This window comes from Dryobates pubescens, chromosome Z (genome assembly GCF_014839835.1).
Source record: "Dryobates pubescens isolate bDryPub1 chromosome Z, bDryPub1.pri, whole genome shotgun sequence".
NCBI classification, from domain to species: Eukaryota; Metazoa; Chordata; class Aves; order Piciformes; family Picidae; genus Dryobates; species Dryobates pubescens.
The window spans coordinates 106,904,225-106,926,679 of NC_071657.1; the positions used below are offsets into that span (position 1 = coordinate 106,904,225).

The following is a 22,455-nucleotide window of genomic DNA, read 5'->3' on the forward strand; positions in this document are numbered from 1 at the left end:
CAGTGGTGTACATCCTTGTGTGATGCTGCCAGAGCTCTCTTACCATGACACAGTACTGCTGGTAGCAGTGATGCTTCTTACTTGAGATGGTTCAGTATTTTTCCTGGCTCTTCTCAGAGCCGCCATTTGTTCTGGTGTCCTGTGAAAAAGGTATGGCACCAGCTTACAGACTGGTGAAGTCACACCAAGCAGTAGAGCTGTTGTTTAGACAAAACCAGACAAGTACTACATCTTGCTGAAATATAGTAGTGTATGTACAGTGTGTATGTGGGATAGTATAAATTGTTGTGTAAATTGAAAATAGATCTAAGTAAGAATTTTGTGCTTTGACATTTATTAACAAAGATTACATGTTTTATTAATCCAAATTTGAAACAACATGACTTCCTCAGCAAGTGTTCTGGAGAGGGAGAAAAGTTAGATTTTTCTTTATTATATTTGATGCATTAATAAACTGAGCAAATGAACAAAACAATCTGAAGGTACTAAGGTTATACCCATTCGCTAGGGCTGCGTGCCCACACCAGAAGATAGGAAAGCGAATCATCCACTCTGCAGTCTGTGCACTAATTAATGTTACTGATGTCAACATTATTATTATAGTCATCTTCTGCAGCTGCTGCAGTACCACTTTGCCTGTCCATCTGCTTCCTTATTTTGATTACTGCAGTACAAGTATCATACTAGGAAGCATAAGAGAGGAGACCCAGCCTTTATAAAACACAAGTCCTTTAATAACAAGGAAGCTACTTGCCTTTTGTGGTGTGGGTTTTTTTTTAGTGTTTTTTTTAAATCATTCTCCTTTTTTTTTCAATTGGGGATTTTTTTGTGTCTGCTTTCTGGCCTTCTAATTATCTGTTACTATGATAATATTGAGGAGTTTTGTATCAAAACTTGTAGTTTTAAAAACATTAATTAATCAAAGGATTCTGTTAAAAAAAAAAAAAAGGTTAAACAGAAATCCCAGAGATGGAGAAACTGAGGCACAACACTTGTACAATTTATACATACTGGAATACAGCAGGAGGATAATGACAGCACTCACATCTTTTCTACACCATGGTTTCTCTTACAAAATTAAGATGTGGCAAAGATTTAACTGCTATACCCAGACTTATGTGGGTAGCATGGAAGAATCTTGGGATTAAATCTACACTGCACTTTTTTTCCACTTCTTCACTTTGCAGATCTAAATTTTGATATTTTTACTTTGCTATGTGGAGAAATGAATGCAATTTTGAAAACGAATCGTGCACTTATAGTACATTGTAAAAAATGCTAAATTTCATACTAGTAATGAACTACAGGTTAATTATTAATCTATAATTATTAAAATCTAATTTCAAGGAAAATACCTCTCAGATCAATGGGAAATACTTTTAAGAATGGACATTTTTGTGGTTTGTTGTTTTCTATGAAAGCAGACCTTTAATGACTATATTTTAGTTGATAATTCAGAATTCATTAACGTCCGATATTCTAGTTTTGGGGAAAATTAATAGAGATCTAATTTTGTACATATTTTTAAAAGGTAGGTTTACTGTTCTCATAATGTTGAGGGTAAGAATTAAGATTATAAATAACATTTAAACAGGGTAGAATTGGTATTTTTGTTCATCTAATGACTGGTTATTTATATAACTTCTTTCAATTGCTTAATTCACCCTTAGAGAGCTAATAGGTTATTCCAGTTTATTCTGCTTTTTTGCTTTGCAGTGACTAATTCTGCCTCAGCTGTTGTAATACCTAAACTAAGTGTAAGTTGCAACAGAATGTGTCTTTCTGTGACAGCCACCTTCCTAATTAGAGATAGGAGTCAATCTAAGCCCCTTGTAAAAGAGTTGAAAATTATCTCTGATTGTTATATATTTTGAGTCTTCACTCCTACAGAGGCAACAGAGAACATTTCAAAGTGAGAATAGCCTTAAAAGTAGCAAATCATTTTGTGTCGCAGGAGGGTTGGGGTGGTCAGTAGGTGAGCTGGGCAAAAAAGTGAGCTGAGAGTTGTATGGAGTGTTATTATGTACTTTATGGAGGGTTCTTGTCATTGCCTCTCCTGATGAATGTTTGGTGAGTAAGAAGGCTATTTTCTATGTTGTCAACACTGGCAATATGAAGTGTTAGCAGTACAGAAGGAAATGTCCTCATTATTACATAAGATAAAGAAAATAAATGGAAAAGAAAATGTTTATTTTCCAAAGTGTAATTTAAAGTCACCTTTGTGTTTCTCCATACTGTCTAAACTGTCTCATGGTAGGAGAGCTCTGGCAGCATCACACAAGGATATATACCACTGCTCCTTAGCTGCCTTACTGGGAATGACAACTGTCCAGTTTGGTGTTATACTATGCCAAAACACCTGATGAAGATCAAACAAATTGTTTCTCCAGTTGTCACTGTTTCAAATAGATGGGAATTTTATTTAGAAAATATTATTTCTCACTTAGATGCAATCCTGCGGTATGAAGTCAAAGGGAAAGGTAATCAGAAAGATCACGGAAAATGCTTAGTATGTGACAGCCAGTGTCTTCCATTTTATTCTTTAATGAGTTTTTTCCTTACTCTGTACCTACCAACTACTGAGATTCACTTTCCCTGTTCATTTATTCTCCAGCATGATAAAAGATTTCCTTTGGCTTTCTTCTATCATCCTCCTCAACAAATGGATGCTCTTTATCTCAAACTTAGTAGTTGTCCTTCTGTGAATTCAGTTGCAAGTTTTTTGAGGCCTCTTGGGTCAGAGCTTGTGCATTTTTTTAATGACACTACATTTTCTCTAGAATTTTAATTCTGTTTCCCTGACAGAAATGCACAGCTGTAAATAAAAGGGATGGTGTTAATGTTGCAGGGGTTAGTAGATTATAATGACCTTTTCTTTTTCACTTCTGGTTTGGTGGGGTTTGTGCAAATTGCACAAATTAAGCCAGTTGATTTTCAGTCAGCTTGCTATTTGAAAAGTAATGTATTTGCTGGAGGTGCCACTTTTTATTGTTCTTGTCGGTTCTACCTGAACAACTGATACAGTTTTTGATCAAATTAATGAGCCGGAAATATGGTAAAATATGAATATTATTGATTAAATACAAAAAAATATTTTTCTGAGGCAATTTTATCCAGGTTCATTTGCCTGTTTGGTGATAGGTTATTTACACACAATAGGATGCTAATAAACAGTGGAATAACAGTCTAGGAAAATCAGAACTTGGAATACAGAGGAACAAACTGGAAAGTTCTTGTAAGTGCAAAACAAACAGCAATGCTGCCCCGGGTGGCAAGATGGACCACCTCGGGTTCACAGCAGAGCTAACCACAGGTAAACAAGCTATAAACCTTAGAAATAACCAGGTAAATTAGCGTAAGTTACTCACGAACCTCCAAGCTGTTAACTACCAAAACCTTTGCTGAATGAAGTGATGCTCTGAGTTCGTATTTGTAATCTAAAGGGCAGGAATAATCCAAAAGGTAGTATCCAAAATTAGAGGAAGTGAGAGAGAGGGAGACTCGCTGCTGTGGTGGAGATCTAAACATTATGCTGCTAGGACAAAAGAAACTAATTGCCCTGAAGACAGGAGCATGAAGTAGATGCTTGTTGCTGCTTCAAATCCCTTTAATGAACAGGGGGGGAAGAAGATGAGAGAGATGAGAGTGAGCGAGCTGTGGACTCTGAAATCTTCCCCCATACATTCCCTTTTTGAAAACTGAAGAGCCCAACAACACATTAGCTATTCAAATCCTACCAATCAGTTAAAAATGCTGTATGGCCGGCAAAACCGCACATGCCTTCTCCTATGGCATCTGACACATGCAGTTGCCTCTCTGAGATGTGAAGCTCGGGGTCCAGCTTCCATCCCCTCCAGGCAGCCTTAATGGCACCTGCCTATTGGCTCCTCGACCTCAAACCTGGACCCTGCAACAGGGAGGGAGGAGAAAGGGCAGTAGCTAAACAAGCTTAGCTGGCTTGTTAATGCCTCATCCAGGCTATAGGCTGAGTTGATATGATAATGAATCACCCTTTCATCCTTGGATATGGTATGTAGTAGTCAAGGTAAAAGCATAGTTTCAATTGCTTCTGTACACACTACATCACTTTTCTGGATAGATGATGTCAGGTCCCTGGGGTAGTTAGTGGGTTTTGGGAATCCTAAGATCATTTACTTTCAGTTGATGCATACCTTGCAGGAATATGGGAGGATTAATTAATGTTCGAAGTAGTTAGGAAGATACAGAACACTATTTAAGCATCTTTGTTCTTTATAGATAAGATTTACTGAGGAATCACTTAAAATTTGAATATTTTTGTAATGAGAATGCAAGAATGACCAATCTTACCTTTATTTTCTACTTAAGAAGGTTGTTTTTTTTTTTTCCTTTGTCAGCTGCATAAAGAGAGCTTTTTAAAATGTTGCACTGCTACTGTCTAGAAACACCTTGGGTACAAACTGATCAACTGAATGTAATGAAATTCTATGCCTTGCAGTAAACCAAAAAAAATTCAAGGTCATTTTTAAAATCATGCTGTCATTTATTGAGGTCTGTTCACCTGTAATTTATATTGTAGATGACATTACAAATTTAAGTGTACTGTGCTTTTTAGAAATTTAATCTTTGAGAAGGTAGAAAAGGTTTATTGAAAACCCACTTGGAATATGTCTGTTTGCAGATTAATTGCACTATCAATGACGGCTTTTGGTTCACAGTCTAACATTTGGAAATTCTGTTAATACAGAAGTACTGTGAATATATTTCCTTATTTCTGTCTCAGAAGATCTTGCCATGCAAAATTATTTAATCGTTTGCATTGTTGCTTTATTGGTGGATAAAATATTTAGGCTGTCCTTTAGATGTCTTCTGGTTTTAGAACAACATTTGCAAGTCCCATATTTCTTTATAGCAGAGTCTTTGATTATGGATAGAAAACATTGTATGTATTAGTATGCAAAGCCTGTTTTCAGGAGCCTGCAGCAACTAGCTGCATGGTAATATTCACTATATTGTTTTACATTTCAAAGAAGCTTTACAATGAAGATGTTTTTTGCATTGTACTTGAAGTGTCAAAATTTCTGCAGGGAAAAATACATTGGAAGTGACTGTCATGAAGTAGGAGACAGTTTAGAATCAGTAGGTCACATTTATTATTTGAATGTTAGAATAGCTATTTTAGACACAAATATGATAATTCACAGATGGGAAATTATACTCATTAAGTTCTAAATTTACAGTGTGGAGGAAATAGACATTTGTAAAAATAAATATATGTCTTTTCAGCATCTTCTTGCATTCTTGTCAAATACTGAATAAGAGGGGGTACTTTCATTCTCGTTCCTTGAATTTAGATTTAATGTCAGATACTAAAGAGTTGTATTAAGAACAAAGCTCAAGTGATTTCATTTCAGTGTTAGCAAAGTTAATTACTACTTTGGTAAACTATTCTGGTTTTGTGTTTTGAGATTTTAAAATCGGTTATCCAGGCTGCAGCATTAATATTGTTGTAGATCTTCAACTATCTTTTATTGTTCAGTGCTTTATTAACTTAGCTGTACTGAAACTGGGTTATACTTTTTGAACTATGAAATCAAGTCACTTCCATGTAAGTGGGAAGGGGTTTAGCATAGGGATTCTATCAGCCTGTACTTTTTTGATAAAAGATAATCCTATAGTCCTGCAAACAGGCCACATTAAATATCAAAGCTATACAGCTGAGTTGCTCCACACTATTAAGAAGTCTGCCTGCATGGAGGGTGCCAAGCTCTTTCTCAGTGGTGCCCAGTGACAGGACCAGAGGTAATGGACACAAACTGAAACACAGGAGGTTCCCTCTGAGTATCAGGAAACTCTCTTGCATTGCGAGGGTGACAAGTACTAGTAGGGGGATTGTGGAATCCCTATCCTTACAGATACTTGGAAGACATTCAGACATGTTGCTGGGCAGCCATCTCTAAGTCATCTTGCTTGAGCAAGAAGTTGAACATGATGACCTCCAAAGGTCCCTTTCAGCCTCAACCATATTGTGATTCTGTCGTCTTGCAGCTTAAAATTTCTGCCTAAAAGGCAGTCTGCTGCTTGAATTTGGCATTTACTAAATGTGTGCCTTTTCTGACCTAGATTAGCAAGTGTGTTACATTTTTGCCATTGGAATATTAAATTTTCACAATTATAATTAGGGAAAGACTCAAATTTGTTTACAACAAAAAGATTTACCTGAGAACTTTGACTTAAAATGCAGTTTCCTGTTCTCTCTTTCTTTACCTAGAATGGCCAAGCCTATGTTCAACATTGCTTTCTTGAGCTGGGACACTTGAGCAGTGGCTGGGTGTCTCCTGGCACTGTTCTTATGCAGTATTATCACACATCCTTAACTGTTTGCTCTGTTTTGGAAGCAGTTACACAATATTACTGTCTGTGCAAAGTGTTGCCAACAGCTGCTTTGGAGTAATAGTTGAAGCTAGTTATAGGAGGTGAGCACATTTTTTTGATGGTTGTTGTGGCCCTGATTTAGCAAAGCACTTAAGCATATTCTTAATTTCACATAAAGAAGGTATATCAAGGAAGTCAGACAGACTGCTTGCATCTGTTGTTTTAATAAGGGTAAACTTTGAATTAGGCTTACACTGCTGATCTTTGTCCAGTTTATGTACATAATAAAGTGAGCCCTACTGTTGAGAAGACTCATTGCCATTTGTCACTTAGCCTGATGGACACATTTTGTCTCATTTATGTGTGCAGTTTCTATCACCAAGTAATTCCTATGTGAATAGCATGACTGAGTACTACAAGTCTTTAAACAGTATGAAAAAGGATAAAGTTATAGTGGATGAGCCAGACTAGAATCTGATTGTTTCCTTTTTCTGTTTTGCTCTACACAAGCACGTTCCCTAGGAATGACATTTTTCAAAAGTAGCTAGGTGCTTACAGTTAAAATATATTTCAAAAGCATCTTTCTATTGCTCTGGTTCTGGCCAGCTGTCCGGCAGGTCAGAACAGCTGAGGGTTGTCCTAGTATATGTAACTTCACTGTTGTTCAGTTCATTCCTAAAGCTAAGAATTGACAAGAGGAAGACAGATCTAAGCTGTCTTGTGCTGCCTGGGGAGTTTCATAGGGGCTACAAAAATGTTCAAGTGTCTGCTCAGCTGTATCAGTTCTGGGGAATGAAAGGGTCACTGAGCACAGAAACAGTAGTAACAGTATTTTTAGTTCCCAGTTTGTGTTGGTGGGTTATTAGTTTATGCAAGTGTAGTTTAGATAAATGATCATTTTCACGGTTGATTCTTATTTTAAAATAAAGTTCCATTTTGCCATTATAGTCCTACCATTGCTAGCAATTAATGTTCATAGATTTAATTCAGTTGTATTCCATGATGGGGCAAATGTGTGTATTTCCCAGTTCTGTGTTTTAGATACCATAAATTACAGGTAAGGTTCGTCAGTTGAAAAAAGAACATATTGCATGAAATGAGGAATTATATGCTGAAGTGTAATGATTTCATTCTGAGAGACTTCAAATTATACATGGATTTTCATGTAGGATTTCTATATATGCAACACGCACCTGAAGCAGTTTTGCCCCAAATAACAGTACCGGATCTCTTAACTTCAAAAGATTTATGTGTTCTCTGTGTTACTAAATGCATACACTGATGGGGAGAAATATGACAGAATGATGACCTTTTTTCCAGTGTTGTTGGTTATGGAATAGGAAGCTGTTGTAAAATGATTGCCACAGAGCTGAAAGGATAATCGGATGCAGTTCATTACTCATCTTGTCAGCTGCTTTTGCTACAAGGGATTGTATCACAAGATGTTAATCTGCTTGTGACTAGATTTCAAAGCAAGCATTTTTATTTTGGAGGCGGTGTAAGTTATTTAACATCTTTTAAAATTTTTTTCCATTTTCAGAAGCAAGAGAGATGGAAAATTCCCAATTTAAAATCTCAGAATATTAATTGATAAAAATATTAGTACATCTTTGTGGGTTCTGTTACAAAAATATGATTATATGCTGCAAAAAAGCTATTTAATTGCAGGAATTGTTCTTTTTCAGCTAATGATGAGGTAGTGTCTTTCTTGAGTAGTGGAAGTTAGTCTTCTAGCACGCTTCAGTGTATTCTGCAAGACAAGAAATACAGACACAAAGTAGATTTGCACCAAAAAAGATCCCTTCTACACACTGGATCACTCAATGCTCCCAGTCTCCAGTGAGGATATTTAGTTTAAGTCTAGAGGAGGACCAAATTCCTTACTTAGACTTTACAGACAGGAAGATGGCAAGAATGCAGTTTCAGCTAGATGACATTTTTTGAAAGTGAAGGGCCCAGAAAGAGCGGTTACTTTCTGGTACTGGGGGATGTTGCTCACAGTGCTGTATGAGGCATAGGGGAAAGCTTATAAACTTCCAATTACAGTAAGACGAGCCAGTAGGTTTGCAGTGTACATTTCAGGCAAGCAGTACGGTCCTTTCCTCTTCCACCTTCATCCTGCCTGTTGTCTTAAGTCCTTGAGAAAGTTGTCTAATACAAGGAGAGGAACATTCCTTTGATTTGTTGCTAAACTGGTGAAAACCACTGCTTTTGCTACCTATTTTATGTCATTTTCTAGTATTCATTATGGTCAAATGGAATTGCAAATTATATTTTACAAGTTAAATTATAATTTCCATGGTGATCTATAGGCACAGATCTAACCTTGATTAGAATACATGATTAAAAAATAGGCAGTGTGATAGTTTAAACCACTTACTCTGTAAGCAAAAGAAATTACAGGTTTACACAAAATAAATAATTTCTGGGTGCTCATGGTTGCATATGGCACTTTACTCCTGCAGGAGTACCTCATGCTAATGCCTTCCTGTATTCCAATTTTGGTCGCTACAGTCCCCCCACTTAAATACCCCCTGGAGTATGCATAGGCAACAGTATTCTCCAATTCCTGCCACAAACTCTTTTTGTGTGTTGTTAATCAGCAGCTGAATTTCACCTTTACAGTGACTGCATCTCAACACTGGGCAAAGTGAAATATATCTTACACTGTAGAAGCAACCAGTAATGACTCTGTAGATAGTGTTTCTACTTGGCCCAAAACTGGGCATTAATCATTTTGTTTTCTCCTAAATGTTTCTGACTGAGTAGTCAATCAGTGTGAAAAGTTACTTGAATTTTCCATGTAGCTTTTCCTCTCTTGTTTCTCCTCATACATAATACAGTTGGTTAGCAGAGATGTGAGGGCATACTTCACTACAAAGTTCTCACACAGTTTATGAATGCCGTTTGCCCTGATAAGAAGACACAAGCTAATGGACAGATGGTTAAGTGTCACAGCTGTGGCTACTGTGCAGATGTTTGCATGAGTACATATGTGTATGTGTTTGACTGTGTATTACATACATGGGTGCGTACAAAAGTTACGTATTTTCACAAAGACATTAAATGTCATCCCATGTATGTTACTGTTGTTGGTTACCCTGTCAAATGTGACAAGATAGATAATGTGTGGGGACTACATGCAAGTTTGTTTTCAAGACTCTTTAATAATTGCAATTTTTGCTGAGACTGTAAGAGGTGTAGATGGTGATTACAGTAATGAAAAAAAAGTTGTTTGGATGTGCTCTGTGATTTTCCACATCTATTAGATTATTTAGAAATTGAATTGTGTTACTATGCTGAATAAGCAGACATTGTTCCATGCTGGGATAGAGAACAGGAAAGCTGATTAATTTACTCTATAGTTGATGTGAAGGGACATTTGTTTTGTAGTATTTTTCATGTTTTAACATGGAACTGTGAAATGAAGAACTGAGTAGTTTCACAGTTATGCTATAGCAATAAATAATTTTAGCAAAAAATCCAAAGATATTTTATGCAGTGTACAATCTGAATCATTGTCTAATATGGTAATTTTACTTTGCCCCTTTAGGGAAATCAAGTGCCATTTTATAGAAAATATAAGTTACTTCAGTTTCTAAATTCATCGGTGCCCTTGAGCAATCAAAAATGAGATTCCATCATTCCATTTTATTTCAGTATTCTATGTTAATTGTCATAGATTTTACAAGCATGAGTCCAAGAGCATATAAGATGTTCTCTCTCAATTCTTAACACAACTCATAAACTGTCTTTCTTTGAGTATCTTTGTAGAAAAGGGATAGGACTGCATGTATTCCTCATTCAATCTCAAAATTTGTGAAGGCATTCTATCTGATAATCTTGCTTTAAAAATATTTTTTAGATGCCTCAGTGTACTTTTAATTTTCAGGCTTTATCTCAAATCTTTAAGATGTTAGTTCTGGAACTGAAACTTGAGTTTGAAATTGCAGCCTTTCAGTGGCCAGATCTTCAAGTGGGATACAGTGGTACCCTCTTAATGGGTGACATTGTAAACACGTTCATTGCTTTGCATGTTACTGCCAGTGTAAGTGAATAAGGTGCATTCTTTCTTCTTTTGTCTTCTTAGGTAGTAACTCAGTTTGGAGTAGCTGGACTTCCCTGTTTGGTATCTAATCTGCACCTCTGTGGTGCTGGGCAGTTCAGAAGTTGGACTGCTGACAGACACTTTAAAAGGGCTTGTGTTATTAACAGGAACTAGGGTTCTTTGGTTGGGTTTTGTGTTTTTTAACTATTTTCTCATACTGAAGTCACTGACAGAACCAAAAAGACAGCTGAGTAGATGCATCCCTGACAGCAGTTTCAGTGTTGAGCCCTTTGCTTAAAACCATTTTCAGCTGTGAATGATGTGTTTTGATTTAAAGCCATGCGAGTTTCAGAGTGAGTCAGGATCAAAACAGCCACCACAGGCATGAGATCCTCAGAATTGCTGATGGTTTTCATCACTGCTGGCCATTTCACTTTTTCATTCTGAGCACTTTTTGCTGATCATCATTACTATTGTGATTTGGTTAAATTGGTTAATTTATACAGTAAAGTCTGTGTGTTGCACGTATACCATGCAATGAAGAATTAACTGCTTGGTCCACAGTGAGCTCCCCCTTGCCATGAAAACAGTGGACAGCCTTCTATGTAGGTAACTAGTGGGCAGGGCAGGATACCCATCATCATCTCGTGTAGTTTATTCTACCTCAAACATACAGACAAGAAGAAACCAAAAGAGAGAAAACAAAATCATGCTTTAATATTTGAGGGCAAGTGCAGTTGGCATAGGTAAGTAGACAGCCTGATGTTTCTTTTATGTCTGTTTTTGCAAGAGTATGCTACCTTGTTTCTGCTTTTCATAGCAAGCCCTGTTGACACAAGGTGATGAACAATTAACTGAGATTCACTGTATTTTCACATGCTTTATATCTTTAGAAACAGGAAATTGTTCTGTGTGAAGCAGACCAACCCACACTGGTCTTGATCCCTGGTTGGTGCTTGCAAGCGTGTTGTAATGGCAGTAACAATAATTGCTGGCTGCAATGCAGTGAGTGTAAGAACACCCAAGGAATGAGAAGCTCACTGCAATGCAAAGAGCTCTTTATATGGCTCCCATGGTGTGCTGCTGTGGTGAATGCTCATGTCCCTTGAAAGCTGGGAGAACTCCTGTTAGTCCCGTAGGAAAATACTCTGTTTCAGGGAATACTGGAGCTTTTATCATTGTTTTCTCTAATATTTTTTTACCAGCTTAAGGAAAACTCAGATTTCATTTACTTAGTTTTTATTCTTAGTGATGGTAGAACAGCTTTGACTGGAAGTATTTGAGCTGTTTCAGATACTTTAAAAGGAACATGTTTGAAAACTTGTGTTTCTTTTACCTTTCTCTATCAGGATGGCCAGTCTGACATTTTGTACAAATTTTGGACTGCAGTAACTCAGACACTTTCCTCTCAGTTTCAGTCAGCAACAGACTGTGAGTATTTGATGTAAATGATTTGTAATGTATCTGTAGTTACTTTGAATCTTTCATTTCAGTAAGCCCTTTGCTCATCGACTTTTCTACAAGGAACTATAGCAGTAGTTGACTTGATGTGGGGGTCTGTGAATTTAAACTTCTTGGGTTTGTACCCATACAGGATGATAATCTTAAAATGTGGTTGAATTTTCAGAAATAAGTATTTTTTGCACTATTACATAGTCATTATCAAATTTAAAAAAATACATTTTTGTGGCTTTGTGGAGGTAAAAACATTTGGAGTGGTACATTATATTTTCCAAATCAAATGGATTTGCTAAATTCAAAAGTAGCAATTTGATTATAAAGAGGAGTTCTTAGAGTCTTTTCTTGTAAAATACTGATTAATTGTACAAATCTGCTTTTAGCCTTTTTTGATACCTTTATAAATAGGAGTTAAGTGTCTTCAAAATTGTCTAGACAAATGGCTGCTATTCTGACTATGCAAAATATTCTGCACATACATAATACATAAATAGCATATCACAGCAAGGAATGTTAAATAAAAATTATGTGTAAACATAAGACAATATTATTACCAGTACATGCTAATGCAGCATGCAATTGGATGATAGGTGAGTTTGGTGGTTTCATAAATACATCTTTCATGTTTGTGTACAGGATATAAAGTTAGTATTTATATACATACAGATAAAGTGCATAAGATTTGCATTTATCTTTATGATCTCAGCTATTGCAGTGGCCCTTGAAAACTGGGTCCTTCCAGGCTTTATAGCAACAATACAATTTTGAGGAACTAGCTGGTTGATTCATGTTCTGATGTTGCTAAGTAACTAGATGATCTCAAATGAAAGTGTGTTCATCCTGTGCTAAAATATATTAATTTTACTCTTGGCCTTATACATTACTTTTATGGCAGTGTGTACATATCTGGGATCGCTTGCGTTCAAACTGAACATGTGCTGCCTGGTCTCAGTCTGTAAATTTGTGACATCAGTTAATGGAGTCAACATTTCAGAAATAAGGGAACCCTTACATGTTGTCAGCAGTACTTTGACAGCTATTTAAAAACATTTTATTACTTACAATTTTTAATCATGTTTCTTACATAAATGTTTGGAGGGAGCAGTTGGATTTTTAAATGGTGAATGATGTTTTTACTTTGCTACAACCGAATTTAGGAGAAATGATACTATACAGCGAGTCAGTTTTTTCATGAGTAACACATCTATATGAGAATGTTAATTTTTTACACGTAAATTCTAAGTGATTGAATCTGTTGACGTCAGTCACAGACCTCTGGATGATACAGGTCACAGAAAAATTGGACAATATCAGAAAAATAGTGTAGAAATAGGAATTTGTGGCGATTTACAGAATTTGGTAATAGATCCTGATCTGATTTTGTGCAGTTGGAACAGCTTTTCTAAACATAGCTTTGTGACATAAAATAACTCTGTGTTTGGTGATAAATGTATAGTATTCAAAATCAGTATTTGAAAGAGTAGGCTGGGTGAAGTGGGGCAGATGTTTAGAACCTGAAAAACCTGCGAACGAATGAATCGGTGTTAATCTCCTAATGTAATGGGAAATCTGTAAAGTATGAGTGATGTTAGACCAAGATTAACATCAGTTACTGAGAGCTTTACATTTCTTTCATTTCCTGTTACTTGTGACAAGCCTTTCAGGGCTGAAAATAATGCTGATTTTTCTTCTGGCTTTGTCATTCTTCATTTGACAAATTTAGGAATTCATTTTAGGTACTTTTTAAAAGAAAAAAGCATATGCTTCCCTCATGAGATTTCTTAAGGCTTTGGCTCATAGAAGTTGTCTGTCTTTGTTTTAAATGGAAGTCTTCAAAGTTGCATAGCCCTACGCTTTCCACCCCCATCCAGATATTGTTTGAAAATCTGTAGTTGTAGAGAGTTCTAATCATACTTTGGCCTTAAATGAATTAAATATAATAGTAATAATTAAGTCTGATCCCAAACAATTCACAATTACGATGCTTTAGATATATACACTTTCCACCTTAAAATGAATTATAAATATTATGTTATTTATGTTAAAGATAGGATAGCATTGTATATCATTGTTGATGTAAATGCAAGAATACAGGTTGTTTGTATGAAACAAAAAATTAGTTTCAACTTAGCAACACATACTGCTTAACTGCTTTATCTTGCAGCCTCTATGTTTTTGAAACAAGCTTTTGAAGGAGAATACCCTAAATTGCTGAGGCTTTATAATGACTTGTGGAAGCGCCTGCAACAATATAGTCAAAATATTCAGAGGAATTTGAATACAAGTGGAACTACTGATTTCTTTGCTGAACTACAACAAATGGAAGAAGATACACAAGATATATTCATGCAAAAAACTGAAGATTACGAGTATGTATTATGAATTCTAAGGCACTAAAATGTAAAGCTTTGAACCCTGCAAAAAAAACAGAATATTTTTGAGAACTTAGCAGTATTGAAATTGTCAAAGTGAGAAAAATTTAAAGGCATTTTTTATCCTTGTGCAGTTATTGGTTTAACACTATTTTAGAGCTATAGAGTTTTTGGTAGGTTATATAGTTTACCGTGTTGGATTGTCTTGGCTTTCACAAAGTCCCTGACACTGAAACTAGTTCTATCTTTTTGTCTCTTTGGGTGGAAAAAAAAAGGCAGAATGGTGGAAACTCAATTTTGTATGTGTTGCAATTACAGCAGTAGCTTTCTCTTAATGATACCGCAATCATTGACGTGTGACAAATGCTGAATTTATGATTCACAGTTTTTATATTTATGCATTATAGAATAAACATGATTTGAGTGGTAGGTATAAGAAAGATCAAGCTGAATCAGGCTTATCAAGTTTATTAGGATTCTAGATTTATGTAAAATAAAATTAATATTTCATGTGAGATTTGTATTGGCTTAAATATATTTGTGAGCCATGAGAGACTTACCATTGACTTCAATAGAAGCAAAGTAAAAAGTTCACCAAACTTCTGACAGTGTGGTAAATGGTTTGAGAGAGCTACTGCTTGATCATTTTCAGAATCAGAAATAGTGCATACTGAAGTTTATTAAAGGTAAGAAGGATCTTTCTATTTGAAGCTTTCTGTATGCATATGTATGCCAGGAGACAGTTGGGTTTTTTAATGTATCAAAGCTGTTTGCTAACGAAATATGTGAATATAAAAAAGGTTTCATACTGCAGTTCTGGATATCTTGCTGATATTTTGCAGGTGATTTTAGCACTGTTTATCTCAAGAACACCTTCAATTAGGGATTTCACACAGGCCTTACAGAAAGTGCTAAGAACTGTAAGGAACTACACAAAATTACTCCCTCACTAGTTACATGGTTTCAGTGAAAAGCCAGGTGTTACACACTGTTGAATTATTTTCAAATTAATGTGTTTAAAGAACAGAAAGAAAAATCAGGTTCAACACTGCAAAGTTTTTATGGTCTGGAAAGAGTTAATGCTATAATGTGTTTTAATTTAAAATATAGTAATTTTGTCTTATAGTCCAGAAAAAGCCTTGAAAGATTCACTGCAACAATACGAAGCTGCTTATTTGTCAAAATCTTTATCTCGACTCTTTGATCCCATCAACCTTGTCTTCCCTCCTGGAGGTCGGAATCCTCCTTCTTCTGATGAGCTTGACAGCATCATTAAAACTATAGCCAGGTATGCTCATATAATGCATTTCCAAATGTAATCTTTAATGTGATTGTTCTTGCCAGCTGCAGTTTGAGAAATGACACTTCCTTAGCTGTAAAAGATTGATTACTCTTTAGTTATAAAACTGATTGGTGTAAGAATTGGGACAGGATTTACAATAGAACACAATAGAATATATCCATTAGAAAGAACCTACAACGACATTTCAGGTCTAGCCAGAAGTTAAAGCATGTTATTAAGGATGTTGTCCAAATGCCTTCTGAGCGCTGACAAGCTTGGAGCATCGGCCCCCTCTCTAGAAAGTCTGTTCTGTTGTTTGACCACTCTCCCGATAAAGAAAAAACTTCCTAAAGTCCAGTCTAAACCTTCCCTGCTGCAGCCATGAGCCATTCCTACGTGTCCTGTCATGGGATACCACGGAAGAGAGCTTGGCACCTCCCTCCACTTCCCTTCCTCGAGAAGCCATAGAGAGTAATGTTGCCCCTCAGACTTTTTCTCAAAAACTAGACAAGGCCAAAGTCCTTAGCTGTTCCTCATAGGATATGTCTTCCAGCCCTTTCATGGGCTTTGTAGCCGCCTTCTGGATGCATTCAAGGACCCTTACACCCTTTGTAAATTGTGGGGCCCAGAACTGCATGTAGTACTCAAGATGAGGCCACACCAATGCTGTCTACAGTGGGATAATCACCCTGTTATTATTTAAATTTTATTATTTATTTTCTGTGTTTTGTTTTTCTGGAATAACTTGCATTTAAATTTCAGTTTGATCTTACAAAATATCTGGAGGAGAAACTTTGCACATACTGTAAATGTTTAATATCTTAATTACTCTGTGTCAAATAGATGATGATAGTTGCTTGGCTGCAATTGTGATAATACCTGGTATAAATGTTTTCTAAGAGTGAAACAGCAAGAAAAGAGGTAAAGGTAACTATTCCAGGAAGAATTTGATAAATGAGATGGTTAAATTACTAATGTTATATTTTCCCTTATAAAGATTTGGTAAGGACTACTCTGATTAACATTTGCAGTAAATGATGGACAGTATTCACAGTATGTGTATGTGAATGTATATGTAATATTGAATATTGTCACTACTTGTTCCTGGGAGTTGGAGATGCAAAGAATATGCCTCTTGGCGTGGTTATAGCTATTGTTTTTCTCCTTGCAGGGAAGACGTAAATATTATGAAATTTCTGTTGAGTTTTCTGTAGTCACCTGTGGCTAATGATGTTTGGGGCCCTGCAGAGTTCTCAGAGGTTACTGCTGGTGCCTAGTGTCTCTCCAGTTCTGGGGCAAGGTTAATCTCACCTCTAACAGCATGATGGTCCTTCTGCTTGTCTGCTTCCGGTAGAGCATTTGTGAATGCATCCCCAAATGATGGCTATCTGGGGCGGCTCCATGAAAAAAATGCTGGAAATGATTTAGGATTCTTTTCCTTCTTTCATTTATTCCCTGTCATTCTTCTGGGGCCTCTGTTACTATAAAAACTTGCCTAAAATACAGCTTATTAGTTGTGTCAAGCCTAGGCGTCCCCTGGGTATTTCTGCACAGCTCATGTAATTCCAGAGTTGAATGACTGTGTATTCACCTGTAATATTTGAAGGCTGCTGCCAAAGCTTGAGTGTAGTTAATTGCAGTCAATATTTTTGAATGGCTTGCTAATAGTGATTTCATACTGAAGTGTCATTCCTAAACTTTGCTCAATTTTACTAGAATAGGAACACTGCATATAAAATTCCCAAATTACCTGTTCAGTTGTAAACGGAGTTACGGTGCTTAGAAAGACTTGGTTGTATGTGTTACTCTCTATAAATTGACATGTCACATAACTACTTATTCATAGTTAATGCTTTATCAATTAAATATAGCAGTGTTTAGTTATTAATTAAGATTTATAATCTTTGCTTCTAGTGAGCTAAATGTGGCTGCTGTTGATCCAGACCTGAGTTTAGCTGTTGCAAAAAATGTGGCAAAGACCATTCAGCTCTACTGTGTTAAGTCTGAACAGCTTGTAAGTAATTTCATTTTTCTACAAGTGTGTTGGTTTTGTCTGTGCTATGTTCTGGCTTTGTAGATTTATGGTAAATCAATCTAGATAGACAGAACTTTTGCATTGGCTTTCCATTGCATTTGGAGACTTTTTCAGTTACATTCTACCTGCAGATAAACACAATCTACTGATAGTAAAATCTGTCTGCATAACTCCAAATTTTCATTAATTAATACAGCAATAAATTTTGTGGTTGTAAAGTAACAATAGGATAATTCAATTGAGTTTAATAGTTGACAACATTTGGTGTTCCGTCAGCTACATGGTACATCATCGGGTACTAAAATCTGAACTATTCAAATATATATTTAAAATATTGCTAAGAAAATTTTGGCATTTAATCCCTATATTTATTATTTGATGTACATTTAACAGCAAACATTGATTTGTCTGCATTTGTCAAGTAGTTCTGGTTGTTTGCCATGCACTGTTATCTGGTGTTAAAGTGAAAAAAGGGAGGATCCCCAGAGCTGTATCCTTTGAGTAGGAATCCTCAAAAAGCTAATGGGTAGCATGGGAATGTCATAATCACATGAAAAAATAATTTTTAAGATCAGTAATTTTTTCATGAAGTCTGTTACTGAAATTTTAATGCTTTTTTCATGAAGAGATGAAAATTTTTGCAATACAGGCTCACAAGAAATTACTGACTACTTGTATTTGTAAACAAGGGTTTTCACTTAATTCTGCAGGCTCTGGTGATACTCATTTCTTATATGGTTAGAGAGAGATACTTTTAAACAATTTTTTGTAAGAATTATCTACAAAACATTGTGGCAATTAAGTCATTTATGGATTCTGTTCCCTTTTTAAGACACCTGCTCTTTGAATAGCTATAAAATAATAGAAATTCAGTAACATAGCTTGTTTGCCATTGTCTGTTGGATGAAACATGTGGGAAGTTTGCAGCCTGATGTGTGGAAGAGGAACACAGGTGAACAAATCATGAAGGCCTTAAAAATACTTAATTTTAAAATAAAATTGTATATTTACATTATTTTGATATATGTTTAGAGCATAAGCCTTACCTGGATCTTCCTTTGAAGACACCAGATCATGGCTTCATAATTTCAGAGGGAAATCTGCTCATAAAATAAATCTGGTTTTTTAGTAGATTGCAAAAGTTGTCATGACTTAACAAAAAAAAGAAGGTACATTTATGTCTCTATTTATCATGGAGTGTAGTATCAAATGGTGGCATTCAACTGGGAAAAAAAAAAGTGTATCTGTTGTAACTGAAATCACCAGGGTATGTTTTCCTCATCATTTCTGTTACTGAATCTGGCCAGGGGCTCATTCAAAAGTGTACCTCATTTTGTGATCAGCCAGATGGCAAGTTCATAAGAAACCCTCAAAAAAGGATGTATAGAAATGATCTGCCAAGTGTATGATTTGTGACATTGTATTAACTTACCTTAAACTGAAAAACTGTAGGAGTAAAGAAGGATTCTGAGCTTTTGAACTTCTTGAATTTGACACCTGAAAATAAAACTTAAAACTTTGTAAAACTAAGTGACAGGATTAGGTCAAACTGGCAGAATGAACGTGAATGTCCTTCAAGAATATACCTGCAGATTGTGAAACAATAGCTACTATGTTCACCTTTTTGCCTTTTCCTTCCCCCCCCCCCCCCTTTTTTTTTTTATTTCATGTACTCTGATCTACATGTCTTTCATAATAAGTGAACATATTTTGGCTGTCTATTTTTTAAACAGATGTCTTGTTGATTGCAGAAGTCTTTTAAATTAAATTTGCTACTTTAAGTCATATTTCTCATTTAGGTATATGAAAATTACAGTCACCTGTTGATTGGACGTGATACAAAACTGTATTTTCCCTGGTGATTACCTGTAATTTTGTCATTTACTGAGCTGAATTTTAATTGTACTTGAAATATTAAGATTTTTTCCTTTATTAAAAGTGTTTTTGTGGGAACTTTGCAATCACTATGTTTTGGGTTGCCTGTTGATAGAGCTGTATCCATTACTGATATGTAGATCTGGATCCCTTGTAGAGTGAAGTCATGAACATTGAGGGTTAAAAGCTCTGAAATTTTAGAAGATGTGTACTTTTGCCAACAAGCAGAAAAATAAATAGCAAGATCCTTACAGAGACTGAAGATGGAAGAGCCCTGGTCATGTAGTGTATTCCCCTTCCAGCATAGAGCTATTTCAACTGATACTTATTGTTGGGGTTTTGTTGCATTCTTTCTGCTTTTAGAGTGATGATTTCAGTTACCTCATATATTGTGAGTAGAAATGTAAGTACTGTATGTTCTTTTACTTTTGTGCTATTTCTATTCAGCTTGGCATGTAGGTGGATTGAAATACACTAACACACCCACCAGGTGCACATAGATGAAATGTGTTGAACATAAAAATGCAGTTGTTTAGAGAAGATGCAATTCTCCTGCTTTTTGAACCTGAAGGCCTCTACTAGTTTCCTCCCTAGAGCTACAATCCTCCTGTCAGACTATATTAGTTGCAATCAGAGTCCCTCAGCAATCCTTCCTGTCTTGCCTTGTGGAGGCTGTCTTGCTGCCTCCTCCCACCGTAAGGCTCACTGTCAGAGACAAAGTGGCCCGGTGTCTTTTAGCCAATAAACAAGCAAAGAGTAATTTGCAGAGGCAGGACTGTAAAAATTGCTTTTCAGAGCAGGTGGGGGTGATTTTGCTAGCAACTTGTGGTGGATCAAACTGTCTTAAAAAAACATCCTTGTATGTGGATACTTAATAATATGCTTACCCAGTTCATACAAGCACAATCTCACTCTGCTGTGCTCCCAGATGGTAGGGCACATTTTAACTCCACTCCAAGCCAGGGTGGACAGTGTTATAGTTTAATGATTTATGGAAATAATTAATATGGCAAATAGGATCCAAGCAGAGCAAGTTTGTATCTGCTTGAAGTAGAGGCAAAACGACAGTCCGCATGGCCGTATTACACGAGGCAGACTTATCCTAAGGTTAAGGAAGATAAAGCTGAAATCAGTGGGAGTGGTGATTGCCAGTGATTGGAGAGGTTCCTAAATGTGGAATATTGTATTTTATGGAGTAATGTTTCAGAAAAAACAGCTTTAAAAAAGGATCTTTCCAACAGACAAGAGGCTGCAAGCAGAAAGAATGAAGATCTTTCCCCACTATAAGCAATCATAAAAAGAAAGCATTCAGAAGATGGGAAAAGGAGAGTGGGTGTCATGAGGGAGGAAGGAAATACAGAATTTGAATAATTTTTAAAATTCTCTTAAGTAAATGTGGTTGGACTTGTGTCGTACATCTTACAGAAGTTGATGAATGAGGTGGAGGCCCAAAATACAGGCTGTGGGCAGTAGTCTGGGAGAGGTACTAATCTAGCCTTTGCCCACAGCTCATGGCAGAGGCTTGGTTTCTCATCAGGATTTTACCCTGGGCAATGCTTGTGGGATTTTCTGATTATCAGGTTTGCCTAGTATAAGCCACTTGGAAATTTAAAGCACTGTAAGATGAGCACATTCCTTCCTGGCATTTTGAGGATTTCTCCAACCTTCTTCAAAAAGCAGAAAATGACACTATGTGGGTTTTACATATTTCAAAGTTAAAATGCTAAAGATGCAGTAATAGAAGTGAGTTTTGAGATTAAAGAGAAAATACAAGTGCCTCAAAAATTAGAGTTCCTGCACCAAACAGTTGTCCCACATCCTCAAAGGGAACAACATTGATTCATATAATAAATACCTCTGCTGTTGGACATGCCAAAGGCAGAATGATAAAGAACTTGCTATTCTGATCCTAAAAGCAATGGGCCACTGTAATCAATTTTCTTTGGTGAATAAGATTTTTGGATTCTAGGTTGTTTTAAGGTGAAAGTCAGGATCAGTTGTTACCTATGATAGAGAGTAGGCAGCCTCTTTCTCACTATCCTGGATATCAGTAGTACATTGAGATTTATTTACAGTTAATATCTGTAAGTTATTGTTATTACTTGTATCAGTAAATATCTGAGTTCTGTAATGTTAGACATGGTTTTAGAATGTGCACCATTACTAGAGCAGTAACATGAGCAGTGATGTGCTCAGCCAAGTAAAAGGTTCTTGGGAAGTGGCTGGGAAGCTTTGATTTAGCCTGATACTGTTCTTCAGTGCAATGATGAAACAATTTGAGAGGTTGGTCTGAATATTTAACTGGATTAGGGTTCTGAATATTTAATTCTGAATATTTAATTGGATAATGTTTAAATGTAAAATGATAACTGACATTAAAATTTTATTATTACAACTAATATACATTATTTCTAAACTTTGTCTTGAAGGTCTACTGAGATCTACTTTTCAATTAACTGGTACTAAATAGTGTAGCTGGGACTTTGCTACTGTGAAATACTCTTATGTGTCATAATGATAATAACATATACTCAATGACAGTTATAGTACATTAAGAAAGTAAATACCAAAAAAGCAGAAGAAGCAGAAAACCGTAACAATTAATTATTGTTTTAACTACTCCTTCATACCCAAATGCTGATAAATCCTGATCACTCACTTTTTGTCCCTAAATTATCTGAATTAACTCTTGAAACAGAGTGGAAAGAAATCACATAACTGTTCTCAGAACAGTAGCTGTAAGTAATTGAGCTTGGTTTCATCTGTTTGAAGTCAAATCTATGTCATTGAGGCTTGTTCTGATTAGTGTTGGCCTCACTACAAGGATCAGCAAAGCATGTCTGATTTTGCTACAGAAAGGCTGTAGATTAAATTGCTCCACACTGTCCACCTGATATTTACATTAATGTCTACCTTTCTCAGTTGAGAGTGCAAGGTAATGTAAAGGATTGTGACTGACACTCAGGACTTAATTTGCCATCTAACTGTGAGCTCTCTTCAGATTGGGAGGTTAACAGTAACATCTATACCA

General features: G+C 36.0%; 1 protein-coding gene across 1 annotated transcript in view; it reads left to right on the forward strand.

Moving 5' to 3' along the window:
• The window catches only part of COG5 (component of oligomeric golgi complex 5), a 174,527-nt gene that overhangs the window by 117,517 nt on the left and 34,555 nt on the right, over positions 1 to 22,455 (forward strand). Inside the window, exons 11-14 of the mRNA XM_054178513.1 lie at positions 11,752 to 11,833; positions 14,025 to 14,229; positions 15,359 to 15,520; positions 17,429 to 17,528. Coding sequence (XP_054034488.1) covers positions 11,752 to 11,833; positions 14,025 to 14,229; positions 15,359 to 15,520; positions 17,429 to 17,528 — 549 coding nt within the window. The remainder of the gene's footprint in view (positions 1 to 11,751; positions 11,834 to 14,024; positions 14,230 to 15,358; positions 15,521 to 17,428; positions 17,529 to 22,455) is intronic.